Source organism: Sphaerodactylus townsendi, linkage group LG01, assembly GCF_021028975.2.
Source record: "Sphaerodactylus townsendi isolate TG3544 linkage group LG01, MPM_Stown_v2.3, whole genome shotgun sequence".
Classification (NCBI taxonomy): Eukaryota; Metazoa; Chordata; class Lepidosauria; order Squamata; family Sphaerodactylidae; genus Sphaerodactylus; species Sphaerodactylus townsendi.
In genome coordinates, this window is record NC_059425.1 from 67397687 (window position 1) to 67411885 (window position 14199).

At 40.1% G+C, this 14199-nt stretch overlaps 1 protein-coding gene and 2 non-coding genes across 3 annotated transcripts in view; all 3 read right to left on the reverse strand.

Moving 5' to 3' along the window:
* The window catches only part of WDR43 (WD repeat domain 43), a 34745-nt gene that overhangs the window by 17852 nt on the left and 2694 nt on the right, over positions 1 to 14199 (reverse strand). The window contains exons 2-8 of the mRNA XM_048512276.1: positions 13459 to 13593; positions 7855 to 7973; positions 4309 to 4429; positions 3303 to 3442; positions 2282 to 2384; positions 1504 to 1568; positions 733 to 904 (exon numbers count right to left, since the gene is read on the reverse strand). Of these exons, the coding sequence (XP_048368233.1) occupies positions 733 to 904; positions 1504 to 1568; positions 2282 to 2384; positions 3303 to 3442; positions 4309 to 4429; positions 7855 to 7973; positions 13459 to 13593 (855 nt within the window). The remainder of the gene's footprint in view (positions 1 to 732; positions 905 to 1503; positions 1569 to 2281; positions 2385 to 3302; positions 3443 to 4308; positions 4430 to 7854; positions 7974 to 13458; positions 13594 to 14199) is intronic.
* On the reverse strand, positions 4105 to 4188 carry LOC125425661. Its single transcript, XR_007243423.1, has one exon. It is a non-coding gene; the product is annotated as a small nucleolar RNA SNORD53/SNORD92 (small nucleolar RNA).
* LOC125425658 lies at positions 7159 to 7236 on the reverse strand. Its single transcript, XR_007243421.1, has one exon. It is a non-coding gene; the product is annotated as a small nucleolar RNA SNORD53/SNORD92 (small nucleolar RNA).

Here is a 14199-nt window from a genome sequence, read left to right on the forward strand (position 1 = left end):
GAAATTTTGAAGATATGGATAATATACGTGGACTGGATGAAAGAAGCTCGAGTCAATGAAGAAATATGGGAGAAGAGGTTACAGAGAATGAACTTACTGCTGCTTGTGTGACAAAACTATGAAGAAGTAATGGGGGGAGGGAGAAAAGGGGGGAAAAGTATGGTTTGAAAATGTATGAAGAAGGAAATTACTATAAACTGTAACATTCAAATGATACAATAAAAATTATTTTTTAAAAAAAACTCTACAAAAACAATGGTCTATGACAGGGTTGTCAAACACATAGCCCAGGGGCTGTCGCTGGCTCCTTGAGAGGGCTTATCAGGATTGTGAGCCAGCTGTGGTAACCTCCCCCACCCCTCCCAATTTGGCCTGGCAAACCGGGCCAGATTGGGAGCAGGGGGGAGGGGTGTTTCTTTAACTGGCTTGTGGGCCAGATAAGCCCTCTCAAGTCAAGGAAGCTAACCCCAGTGCCAGCGGGGGGCTCACCAGTGAAGACAGCTGCCACCACCCTGCGCCCAGCCTGACCAAGTCACACTTATGTCATATCCAGCTCTCGTAACAAATGAGTTTGACTCCCCTGGTCTATATGAAATGCTAAAATTTTATTTTGAAGCAAACAACACGCAAACCAAATTTTCCTGTAACAGTACAGAAATGACTGGCATAGCACAGAATGCAACAGTAGCTACATCCACATAAAGAAAGAAGTTTCAAACAGGCTGAACATACCACTCTCTCAATGATCGGCTGAAAGGAATATCCATACACAAGTAGCAAGGACTGCTTGTCTGAACAAAACGCAGCAGCAAGAATAGGAACTGGCTTTGGTGTAGAATCAGAACCCTCTCCAGGTGTTGCTATCTGGATAGTACGGCTTGATGTCAAGGGCTTTTTGCAGTATCTGCAAGACAAGGAGCCTGATGAACTGTAGTTATTTATTTTCCTCCATACCTTTCAAATCTCTTAATAGATCTTAGAGGATATTCTCACAATTTCTTTGCATGTGGAAGCTCTGTGCCAATTCTGCAGTTGTGGCTGCCACAAATGGAAGCAATCACATCAGTGCCATACACTGAACACAGTAAATTAATATTACAAAGCTGCCTTGAAAGATCCACCCAAGAACCACTTAGTCCAGCTTCTTCCCAACCAACCTCACACCCTTTTCACATATCACCCCGCCTAAGATGGCAGCTGGAAGACAGCCAGAATTGACTGAAAACTGCTGCTATCATGTCCTGAGATTATAAAAAGTCTGCCATTGAACTGACAGGTTAGACAAGGCAAGTTAAACTGCCTGAGGTGTTAATTCATAGCAAAGACCCTTATTTCAGTCATCTTCTTCAGTCATAACTGAAGTACTTCCGTATCAGTTTGAGTCAAACAGAGAAAAAAATGGAGTATGAGAGTATCCAGTTCTTCAGGCACCTTGTTGCAGATATAACCTGCTTTCCTACTCTCCTGTAATAACAAGATCAAAGTTTTTAAATACCAACTTACCCATTCAAGACTTGCTCAAATAAGTGTAGCTGCCCATCTCTGCATACAACTGCCAGTTTCACAGGCTGAGAAGGATAAAATTGTTTTAGAAAACTATAACCACCACGTTTTGTCAAAGGCACATATAACCATCATCCCTACTACTATTTCTCACAGCCTGAAAAATGTACAATAGTCAAGATGGAGTCATTTAAATCATAATTCCCATTTATACATTATTTTTACCTAGTTTTCCCAACATATTACTTCAACACTGCAAATTCTCCACACACTTATTTCCAAGTAAGTTCCACTGAACAAAATGGGATTTGAAGTAGCAGTTATCCATAGGACCAAGATGTTAAGTTTCCAGATTAAAAGGCTAATTATTTCACAAAATAGGAGGTTGGTTCCCAATGAAACAGAAAGTTTCCATAGCTACAATTCTAAGAACTCTTTCACAGGAGTACATCCCAGTAAATAACAAGGGTGTTACTTCTGAGTAAAACTGCTTATGCTAGAGCCATTTTTAGCTGTCAAATAATCATAATTTGCAAAGTGTACATGCTGCATAACTCAGTTAGACAGTATAAAACAGGTGTACAAGATCATCCTATGATTTGTGTGTTCTAGAGCCTGTAATCACACACTGGGTCCAATAAGAAACCTCAAATAATAAATACACACAAGGGTGCCCTTTATAATGCTCAACAGATAAGACCAATCGTCTGAGACAGAGGGCCTTCCCTTAAGTTATCTTCAGAAAGTCAGAACTGAGAACTTAAGTTGCGATCCTTACCTCTTCTTTGCTTTCTGATATTGTGAGATCAACATGGATTGGTTCATCTGTAACTGTAAAAGACATCACAGCATTCTTTTCTGTCCTGTCTGACCTCACCTGCCTTGAGACACAACACAGCATTGTTAAAACAGGCAACTGTTTTATTACAAATGAACATCTAAGAAACTGATCAGGGATTGCATCACTTCTGCATAGTGTTAGATAACAGCTGTGGTGTTCAGTAATGTTAAGAACATTACCACTACAGTTATTTCACAACATACTGGAATACAGTGACAAAGTTTCACGTGTGGTTTAACACTACGTAGTATTCACCGCCAACCTTTGGCCAATGTGAATGTGCTAGAAACTGCTCCAGCATTCACTGCATTGTTGCCCAAACTGACCATCCTAAAAACAAAAGCTCACAAGTTTTGTATGAAGCATGTTTACAGCCCTTCCACTAATACAGCACAACTAAAGACCAGTTTCCTTGAATTAACACTGCCTCCAATGAAAAATTAAAAACAGAATTAACATTAATTAGAATTAAAATTAAAAACAGAATTCTACATTAGAAGAAGAAGAGTTTGGATTTATACCTCCTCCCCTTTTCTCCTGTAAGGAGACTCAAAAGGGCTTATAATCTCTTTGCCCTTCCCCCGCCCCACAACAAACACCCTGTAAGGTGGGTGGGGCTGCTGTGACTAGCCCAAGGTCACCAAGCTGGCATGTGTTGGAGTGAACAGGCTAATCTAGATAAGCCTCTAGATAAGCCTCCACAGCTCAAGTGGCAGAGCGGGGAATCAAACCCGATTCTCCAGTTTAGAGTGCACCTGCTCTTAACCACTACGCCACTGCTGCTGCCAATTACTAAATCATATATAGAGGACAAGACAAAAACAATTTTAAGGAAATCACAAAAGCAAAGGGTGCCTATGAAGAATAAAAGGCTCATACCATACTGTAGTACATAGGGTACATTCACATACAATCATGAAAATTCAACCCATACTTACAGTCATGCTTAAGTACATACCAAACACTCAGTAACCGGTCGTGAACTGCCCCAGACAAGAAATAGAGCCCTGTAATCCCATCAAAGGGTTGATTTTCATTGGGAGGCCTTAATGTGATGAACGTGAGCGTTGAAACTGCTGTGGCATGTCCTGTGAAATGCTAGAGAAAAATGTTTTTGAGATAGGACAAACAAGAACCTATATGGCAACTAATCAACACATAACCTGTAAACTAGAAGACCGACTCCAACGCTATTTCTTAGAAATAAGTTTTGATACCAATCAGAATTTCTTACAATCTAATGAACTTTGATCATGATGGCACACAGTTATTAAATAGTTGAAGCCCCACACCAAAGAGCTTCAGTTTTTCAAAGAAATGTTTATACCTTGGCTTTGAAATAAATAGAAAGAAAAATGATAATGACATTTTGGTCAAAAAGATGCGGATGTAATTCATACAAGAATCCACTATGTTGGGTCAGTATATTATGAAGCCATTACTTTACAATACTTCACCACCATGTTCAATTTCCATGCAGCTTCCATTAAGTAGATCATGGGGCTCAATGCCAGAAAGCCAACTGCAAATTGTTTTCACCCTAAAACCTATACAACAGTTCATTTTGAGACTAGAAGAAAAAGTGTTTGCCATTTTCATGTGTTCCACCCATAGCAGAATCAAAAAGGCCCACTTCTACCAGACTTTTCTGCCAGGGAACATGTCCAAAAATGGGAATACACACAGCAAAAAAATAATAATGAAAAAATGAAACTGAGGCAAATGATCATTTACTGAATTAGCATCACAGACTGCTGGCATTGCTCAGACACAGCCAAGGAATGTAATGTCCTCATTCAATTATCAGCCAGATGAAACCACATTTGAGAGTATCATCACAGCAAACCTTCCAGCAGCATAGACTAACTTACACTTCAGTATTTGAACAGACTGAAAAGTGAATTTAAAGTGATTCATTTCAGACTTAAAAGCTATGTTTGTCCCCAAAAACAAATGCTCCTTACTCTGTAGACTTCTTTGGTCTCCAAGTCCCACAATTTGATAGATCGACCAGCAGAAAGAAGCATCTTCCCATCAGGACTGATGCACAACGAACTCACACTGCTGTTGTCTCCCCTCCACTTGCTGGGAAGTTTCGAGAAAAACAGATCAACTGTTAGTAAAACATTGCACTCAGAACACCCGACCAAATGGATGATATTTAGTTTTCAAGCATGTTAAATAGAAATCTCACTAATATTTTAGTACCTTTTTGGACAATTTACATAGTTTGTCGTATTTTCAAATAAACTTCTGAGCAATAGAATCGTTCCTCCCTACAACTCAGACAGAAGCTCAGAGGATGAGCTAATATATGCAAAAATCTCAGTTGCTAAAAAGTAAGGTAATATCCATAAACATCAATGCAAGAAAACATCTTGTACAGCAATTCTCAACAAATTTACTAGAAAACAAACCTTAACAGTATTCAGTGGAACTTGCTTCTAATTACAAATTCCTAGGACTGGCCTTCTAAGAAGCTAAATTACTTGTGAATTTAAGCAGATCGTGAGAGAGAGGGCAGGGATGCTCAGCTCAGCTCTCATAGCCCTTTCTTACTTGCCCAGGGTAATGCCGATCACCACTTTGAGTTGAGGAGGGAATTTTCCTCCAGGCTAGATTGGTCCGGGATCTCTGGAGGTTTTGTGGCTTTCTCTGGCTTAAAGGAGGGGTAACTGTGCACAGGCTGGACTAGATGACCTTGGAGATTCCTTCCAACTCTTATGTTTCGACTCATTTACCCTTGCCCTGATGCAGCAAAGTTTTACCATACGTTATCAAGTTATTTTTGCCCACTGTAATCTTGTCAGATCTTGGAAGCTAAGCAGAGTTGCCCGTGTTTAGTACTCGGATGGAAGACCACCAAGGAAGTCCAGGAATGCTACACAAAGGCTGGCAAGGGCAAACCACCTCTGAGTGTCTCTTGCCTTGAAAACACTACAGGTTGGCTGTGACTCAACAACACTTTCTACCACCAACGTTCCACCCATGGGTAGAACTTAACATTTGCAAATTTATTCCTTGCTTGAGAAAGCCACAACTTTAAGCAAAACATAACAAGCATTACATTTCTTGCTTGCCTCGCAAAAGACTGAGAATGGATCCCTGATCTCATATGGCATCAAAATGTGCCATTGCTACCTAAAAATGAAAATACACACTCCAATTTATATGGCTGATCCATTATATGGCTGATCCATTCACATCTGCTTTATTAGAAGTGCTGCTCATTTTTATTAAAAGTAGCTAATAAATCGTTATAATCATCGCCAATATATCTAATTCTCAACATGGCAAAAACTGTGGATACTTATTTCTGGAGACTGAAACATGAACAAGTAAGACAGATATTTCTACAAACTAGAAAAACACCCCAGGTTTGTGGGAAATTTTGAACTCTTCTATATATTAACCCCACACTCCCGAAAAAAACCAAAAGAACAGCTCATATCTTAGAAATAAATGGACTCAGTGATAACTGTGGGACAGCAGCAGCAGTATTGTCAGCCTTCAAGCCTTGGTTTATGTCATTAAAACCAGGACTCTTTCCAGGTCTGTTTTGGACTACAAAGGAAAATTCACAGGGCCAGGCCTACCAGCAAGGTGACTTGCCCTCATGCAATTTGAATGACTATGCCAGGCCCAACTGCTGACTACTGTTTAATAGTAGCAATCACACAAAAGCCAGGGTGGTATACAGTTGTGGACTGGCGTCTGGTAGACCTTGGTTCAAATTCCCATTCTTGGTTCAAATTCCCATTGTGCTCACTGCGTAACTTTAGGCCAGTTAAATATTCTCAGTGTGACATATCTCACAGGGCTGCTGTGTGTACAAAGTGGAAGAAAGGAGAATAAACTGCTTTGAGTCCCCATTTTGGAGAAAAATGAGATATAAATGAAGTTACTAAATCATAAATGCAGCTGAAGATGGGAAGTACATAAAAGAATGGTTGGAAGGAAAAAATGAAATGGGGAAAATAAAGAATGCTGGGGTTATCAGAAAAAGGAAAAGAGCAAATAAGTGTGGGAAGTGGGATAAAACTGACCTGTTCTGCCAGGACTACTGCTAAGGACGGCAACAGCTTCCATCTAGCTGGTCTCGTTCTCTTCCCCCACCCTTTCCCTTATCTAGTTGAAAATTCATTGTTTATTTCCCCTTCCCTTGAGCACAGTGTTTTGTTTTCTTTTGTTCTTCTTCAGATGTTCCCACTCCTGTAGTGTCATGATGCCATCAGAATCCTTTGGGTCCTTTTTTACTCAATCTTCATTCAAAAAGAGTCAAATATTTACAGTTTTTTTCAGTGTTCCCCCCAAATTTCATCACCAGAAAAAATGAAGAAGTTGGGGAGGGGAGGTGCTGAGCAAAAAAATACTCCTCCCGCCAAAGCACTCCCATCTCTGTGGCAGCCTAAGGAGAACTGGACTGGATTTGCAATTACAAGGTGGTTTAGCTCTTTGTATCATTCTGTTTTCCTTTATATAAATCTCTCATCACTTGCCTCAGCTATTATTTGCCCTTGAAAGAAAGACCTAAGTAAATATATCCCCACACACAGATCTTGGGACAGACAGTGTGAGAGGGGGAGGGTGGGAGAGGCTTGGATCAGAAAACCAGTGCAAAGAAAAAAAGACTCTCTCCCCAAAGCTAGATTTTAGAGTGTCTCCTCACCACTTTTCTCTTAAGCAAAGTTATCCTACCCTGTTCGTTTTTAAAACTCCAGACCAATGTTCCAACCTTCCTACTCAAACATTTCACGGTTATAAATTACAACCTTGAACTTTTTCTAGTCATTTGAAGTTCTGCTGTATTCAGCCTGCTCAGACAGCCAAGAGCAAACAATCATCACTATGTATCAGAAGTGAGCGAAACCAACTGGATGTCATCATGGCAGTGTATTTTAATACAAGCACCTAAAACAATGAACAAAAAATGCTTTGGAAAGGGACTCCTATGTGCTAATTTACTTCTAAAATAACTGGCAAGTCAAACATCAATCTGAAATTTACATGCAAATTATTTTAAGCGGTCAAGATACAGAGAGACCTATAAAAACATGCATGATATAGAAGAAAAATCTCCACTGTGAATGGGGGTTGTGTGAATGCTTACTTAAACATTTACGCCCCACTTTTTTCTCAGGATTCAAAGCAGAATCCAATGATGTGGATGGACAGAAGTCTTAAATGCTAACAGTATCAGTGTTATCCTCCTGCTGTAGAAAATCTAAGCTTTCTGTGTTTGAAGAGAATTCTTGCTGCTTCTTATGTACTGCAAAACAGAGGAAACTATTTCTTCAACAGAATGCTAGCTGTGCATCTCCTTTAGGATACTTTCTGATGGCTTAGAAATATGTTGCATGACTCTAGTGGTAAATGTTGCACTGCTGAAGTATTGTGACTGAATGCAGGTATGATATGGAAATCCACCTGAGATAAAGTGATAAGAGAATGGAAAGAAAAGGAAGGAGCACAAGAAATCCCAATAGCTTTCAGTACAACCCCAAACTCACCATTTCACTTTGCATGTCTGTGTGTTCCATTCCACAATATTTTTGTCATCTGAACAGCTATATAAGCAACCGTTGTCTTGATGCCACCGTACACAGTTTATTTTATTGTCATGGCCACTCTAGATTAAAAGAAAAAATGCTATTAGCAGAAAAATACTAGCTCCTTCCTGGTGGATTGGAGCAATGAGCTATTTATGCTACTTTTCTGCAGCCAGTTCAAGATGCTTTATACTAGCACTAGCATTACTATCCTCAGCAGTAAAAGGAGCATCAGCAGTAAAAGGAGCACTCATCACCTTCATATCCCTGATACACCACCTCCCCTCCTTTCTAGGCAAGTATCCAAACTTCCCTTCATTACGTGTAGATCAAACCTCAACAGCCATTTATAGTAGACATATGTAGTCTTTTGACTTTGTACTGAACTTCTTATTTTATCTTTCTCTATGCACTATGTTATCCAGATCTGAGACCTATGGGGATAGGACGGGATATAAAAATAAATAAATCTCATGCAATAGAAAGGTAACCACTGCTTTGGGTTTTTTGAGACATTCATTTATTTTATCCTCCTACTATCCATCAGTTGCCTAATTCTAAATCTCTTCCCATTAATTTATTGTAAATATTTATTAGTCTTAGTACCAGAGATTTGCCGTAATCCTTGCATCTCTTGTTGGTTGTCTTTTCAAGTTTTCACAGGTATGTTTTATGGAAGGCATAATACAAACTTATGCAGGGGCGGAGCGAGGGGGAACTGTGCCCAGGGCATGCCTGTGTCCTGCACCCCTGCCACGCCCCGGCGCATCACCCCTCACCCCACCCCCTTGGCGCTACGCCACTGGACTTATGTCTGATTAATTGCAGAGAACAAAGGTGCACTTACCTGTAACTGCTGTTCATCAAATGTCTCCTGTGAAGACAGGCAAGGGATTGCGCACACATAGGCCAGCCACAAAGAACTGACTAAAAGCCTTCAAGAAGCTTCAGAGCTCCTGGAGCACCCCCCCCCCCCCATTTGAAGCTGAAAGTGGGATGGTTCCCTGCCCAAATCGAAACATGAAAGGGACAGGAACAGCATTTCTCCCTCAGTTCTCCCTTTGCCACCCAGGAAGAGCACCAATTAAGCAATCAACAGATCATAGCAGGGAAAGGAGGAAAAGATGCATACTGAGAATATAGAACTGAAATTGCAGCAAGGGGAAAATTGATAGCAATGGCCAAACCAATATCTTTTAAGTACAATAAATACAAAAAAAACCCACACAAAAAATAGGTATCAGGGTACAGAGCCTGGGATTATGCCCAGTGACAAAACAATATTGTGCTTTGTAATTAGAACGCTGTGTTTTAATGGGGTTTAGTTTTAAATTGTACAGAGCCATATTTAATTTCTTTCTGGTTGTTTGTTGATTTTATCCTGTGCTCTTTCTGTACACTTTGTGTCCACCGCCCTGAGCCCTTCGGGGGAGATGGTATACAAATGCAATAAATAAAATAAAATAAAAATCACCCGAATTATAAGATCTTCACAAGCAGTACAACATTATCTAAACCTGAGGCTAGGGCTGGATTAGGCACAACATCACGTGTACAAAGGGATGTCATGGTAGAGAATGGTCCCTATCATGAGAAGGTCATCCTCTATTACAAGATAAATTCCTTAGACACATCCTGAACAGCGTGGGAAACCAGAACTTCTTTGGCCAATAAGGGTCTATGAAAATCCTTGTTGACTGATCCGAGACCATCTTTTCTGTGGTCTTGTGAAAAAGAGTGAAAGGAGGGAAAACATAATAGAGGTGGCCTGGCCAGAGGAGTTTTTTTTTTTTAATGTGGGTGGCCTTTTGAAATCTGTTAGTAGACAAAACAGTGACCAAGGACTGAATGGCCTTGAACAGTGAAATGGTAAATAAGTTTTTTATGCAATAGAATCCTAAACCACCCTGATAAACTATGTTCTATGTAGGTTCTAAACTGGATTTTTCCGTATTGATTACCAAACTCGGGTTAGATAAAAGCCAAATAACAGTCCAATGATTGATATGAAGGACCAACAAATAAGTCATCTAGGTAGGGATGTCCAGCACGACTATAAGGCATTAAAAAAGTGACTACAGTTGCTGTCCAATAAGTAAGAATAAATGGGGTTGTAGCTAATCTAAAAGGTAATACATTATAGTAGAGGTTACCTATGTACTCAAATTTTCTATAGGATTGATGAATGGATACATTAAAATAAACATTTTTAAGTCTAGGACAACAAGTCTGATGTCCCCTGTGGTGAAACGGGCTTGCTTTTGGCTGGCAGGCCCTATTTCGCACTCTGCACACCCCCAGGAGTTACCGACTTTTCCTGGGGACGGCTAACTTTCTCTTTGGGTATGCTGCCACCACCTGATCACTTGAGGACTGCCTGCTGGGGAAGATCAGGATTTCCCAGCTTCCTTTCCAACTGCACGAGGCCCCTGCCTCAGTTTCCCCTTGGTTCCCCTCTCCTGGGTTCCACAGGGTAGACTGGAGATCCTGGAGGAAAAGCTGCTCAGCCTTCCTCTACCTCCCTGTTTTAAATAGCTGTCCAAGACAGTAGGGCATAGGCATTGGTACAGAGAACTCTTTCTCTCCACAGCTATAGGTTTTAAAAAAAGTATTTAATATTAAAAAAGAAAAATGATTACCATATGTTTTTAAAGCACACACCAGATTTCTAGCTAAAGGTTACAAAATAAAAGGAGATAAAACGCGAAATCCTTCTTTTCCCTCTATCGAACTCAATACATACCCTGGCTAAAGATGGTAGAAAGCAGGGTAGGTCCTTAAAGCTTAAAAAATGTTGCCATTGGCAAAGAGTCTCACATTACCTGGCTTGAGCACATGGTCCAGAAAATGGCAGTCCTCCTTTCCCAGTTCATAGGGTAAGAGCTCTGCTCCCTCCAGAGAGAGTACCTGAGCCAAGAGCCCTCAGCCCCTCTCTTCCCCTCAATTTATTTGTAGATCCCAGACCCCACCCCTCCCTTTGACCAGGTGGTCAGGGCTGGGCCGAGATATCATTTCCTTGTAGGGTCAGGTAGCATTTCCTGATGTTTCTCTGGGATTTCTAAGTCCTCCAAATCTCTGGTACCTGGTTGGAGAAGGAGAGGATGAAAGAAAAAGGAAACGGAGGGGGGGGGGGAAGGAGCCATTTCTCCACATCCCCAAACACTAAAGGGAGGATGTCTGAAAAGGAAATTGTCTTAAATGTTGATACGTTCAAATACTTCAGACCTATGAGATCAGGATAGGTCCCTTTCCACCACCCTTTTTAAAGACTAGATGGGGAGTCTGAGGGACGCATCAAGGACGAGATGGAGGTCGGCACTGGGAAGACATTGGTGACTGATGCTGATAGGAGATCTCAGACTAACAGGAGCATCAAATTGGGGATTTGTTGGTGACAAGCCTCGGAGTCAAGTAATAAATTACTTGAACTGAGAGGTGTTTTTAACCTTCTTTTTGAGCTTCTTGACTGGGAGCTCTGAAGCAACCCATTTGGCCACCAAAGCCAAGTCAGAAGTCAATCAAGAAGGAACCACTGGGACTGAAGGCAGTTGAGCCCACTTTGAATATTTACAGGTGGGAACATCTGCCAAAGTGAGAGTCTTTTCCCACAGTGTAGCCTTAAGCCTTGAAGCCTGTTCATGTCTGACCTTAGGCATCAAAAGGCAACAGATGGTTGGATATTGGAGACATGAGTCTCACCAAGAAAAATTTGTGGTGCTTATCATTCTGAGCTATCTTTGTTTCACACTTGGAACATTTTTTGAACAATACCATTTTGACAAAGGGAAGAATTCTGAAGTGAAAGGCAAAGCACTCAGCTAAAACCTGTTCTCTCTCCACGGAGAAGTGGAACTGAGGGAGCAGCACTCTCCCTGTCCCTTTCACAGGATCATTTCAGTGGGAAACCAGTTTGCTCTCAGCTCCAAAGGGGAGGGGAGAAAGCTCTCCAAGAGCTCTGAAGCTTCTTGAAGCCTTCTAGTCAGTTCTCTGTGGCCTACACGGTCCCATGCAGGGACTGCACTGAAGACTAGAGGATGACGATTAAGTTTTATTGATTTGTGATCCCTTTTAATTTATGGTTCAGAATTCCATGTCCTTTGGTAAACATAGCACAGTGGAAACTGTAGGGCTGACACAGACAGATGCATGCCTCTATAGTATTTGCCTACCTCTGTGCTATGAAACTCTTCTGTCATTTCCTTCTTATTCAGATATTGCGCAGGTTTATTGTGTATATTGTGGTTTATGCAAAGGCAGGACAAAATTATCAGTTTGTCCTGCCTTTGCATCAACCACGATATACATTTTAAAAAAGCAATACAGATCTCTGGATGCTTCATAATTATATATTTGGAAAACGTCTACGCTAACTCTCCAGGGAACCTGACCAAGGCAGCTTATGAGGTCATAATCAAAACATCACAATTATTAAAAACCAACATTTGAAAACACAAAAGAAGATAAAAGAACATACAATGTGCAGCAACTTAAAACAGGTCTTAAACATTTCTCAGGCTAGACCCAGACTATTAAATGTTTTGAAAAAAAATCAGCCTTTTCATTGTAAGCCTGGGTGACAGAAATATTTTGGCCTGGTGTCTAAAATAAAGTAGTACAGTTGCCAGCTAGGCATCAAAGGGAAAAGGAATCCACAAGTGAAAGGACACCATTGAAAAATAGGTGTCTTATCTAATTCTGAACTTGGCCTCACTATAAAAAATCTGCACTGTGAAGTCAGGTACAGAAAAGAGATATGTTTATTTATGGCTGGTGAAAATTACCAGGCTTGTTGAAAAAACCCCATGCTGTAAAAAGTTTTTTTTTTAGACTCCAACCATAAAAAGTGCTGAACAAGATCTTAGGATGTTATGCCATGAGATTTCAGCACTAATTTCACCCAAACTGGCTAACAGCAGAAAGCATACTCAGCACATTTTCTGCTCCTAACTCAACCCCCTTCCCACTTGGTTGGGGACCATCAGGGGAGCAGAGAATGAAACATCCCCTACCATGCAGGTCCCCAGCCAGCTTGATATGAAATACTTCTGTCTCTGCTTACCTGTTTCTTCAGGCATCAATAACACAGCTGAGTAACATGCAAAACACCCTCTTAACTGAATTGTACTAGTTAACACTTTTAAAGTCCCAGAAGAGTTGGAAGGCAGAAAGCCTTCTATAAAATCCCACAAAAGTGTATCCTTTACATTGTGTCCCTAACCATTCCTAAGTGTTATTCCCTTCCTTTTATTTTGGACTGTTATTTATTGTAGATTATATTTTGTTTTAAAATGCCACTCTCTCTCCTTAGTCTTTAACAATGAGCAAGATACTATGATACAGAAGAATTTTTAAAGCTGCTGAAATCTGAATACTTTCCTTTGCTATATACAAATCTCATTAGAAACAAAGTCTCACATGGTTACAAAAACATTCTGTTAACTATTATGAAAGACACTTTAAGCTATAACGGTGCCTAAATGATTTCATGCCAAGCATAATCAAGCCAGGCTGTGATGAACATTAAGAAACAATAATTATATGAAACAGCATTGATATAATACTCACTAGTTTACTCTGTAATTCTCCTTTTATTGTGCTGTATAATAAAATGCTTCCAACAGCTGTACCAATAGCCAAAAGATCTAACTGTTCACCTGCTTCTACAACTTCAGATTTCCTCTTCTTCCTCTGAGGGCCTTCCTGCAAAGAAATTCAACAGTCAGAAGATATAAACAATCTCAAGGACTTGAGGAAGCATCCATATTCATAAGGGTGATCATGCTTAGTGTTTGTAGGATCCATACATGAAGACTACTTTCAGAATACCTTAATTCAGTAAGATTTTTTTAGAATTCTAATAGACACACATGCACCAAAAATTGATGTTTGCATCAGTAAGATGAAACTCCAACAACCACAGAAATCTAAATAAAGATCAGCATTTCAAATAAGCAATTGTCTATTGAATGTTTCTAGTTCACAAGTTTGGGTTCTGAGAAGCTGTCAACAATTTAAGTTATGAACTTGGACTTTCAATTCGAAATATGATTACTTTTAAGCAAACTTATAATTATGAGTAGGACATACATACAAGTCCACAAGGACAACAAAACTATCTATTATTTTTACATGAACCTTTAAACTTAGACACTGCTCTGCTTTCCAAAAAATGTTTCTCGAAAATACCTCATAGTTTTCAATGTCAACACACAAATTTCAATAACAGGCTTCTCATCAACCACAAGTACTTAAAGGGAAGTTGAATGTTATCTGATATTGATTTACAAATTTGCAGCATTGATACAA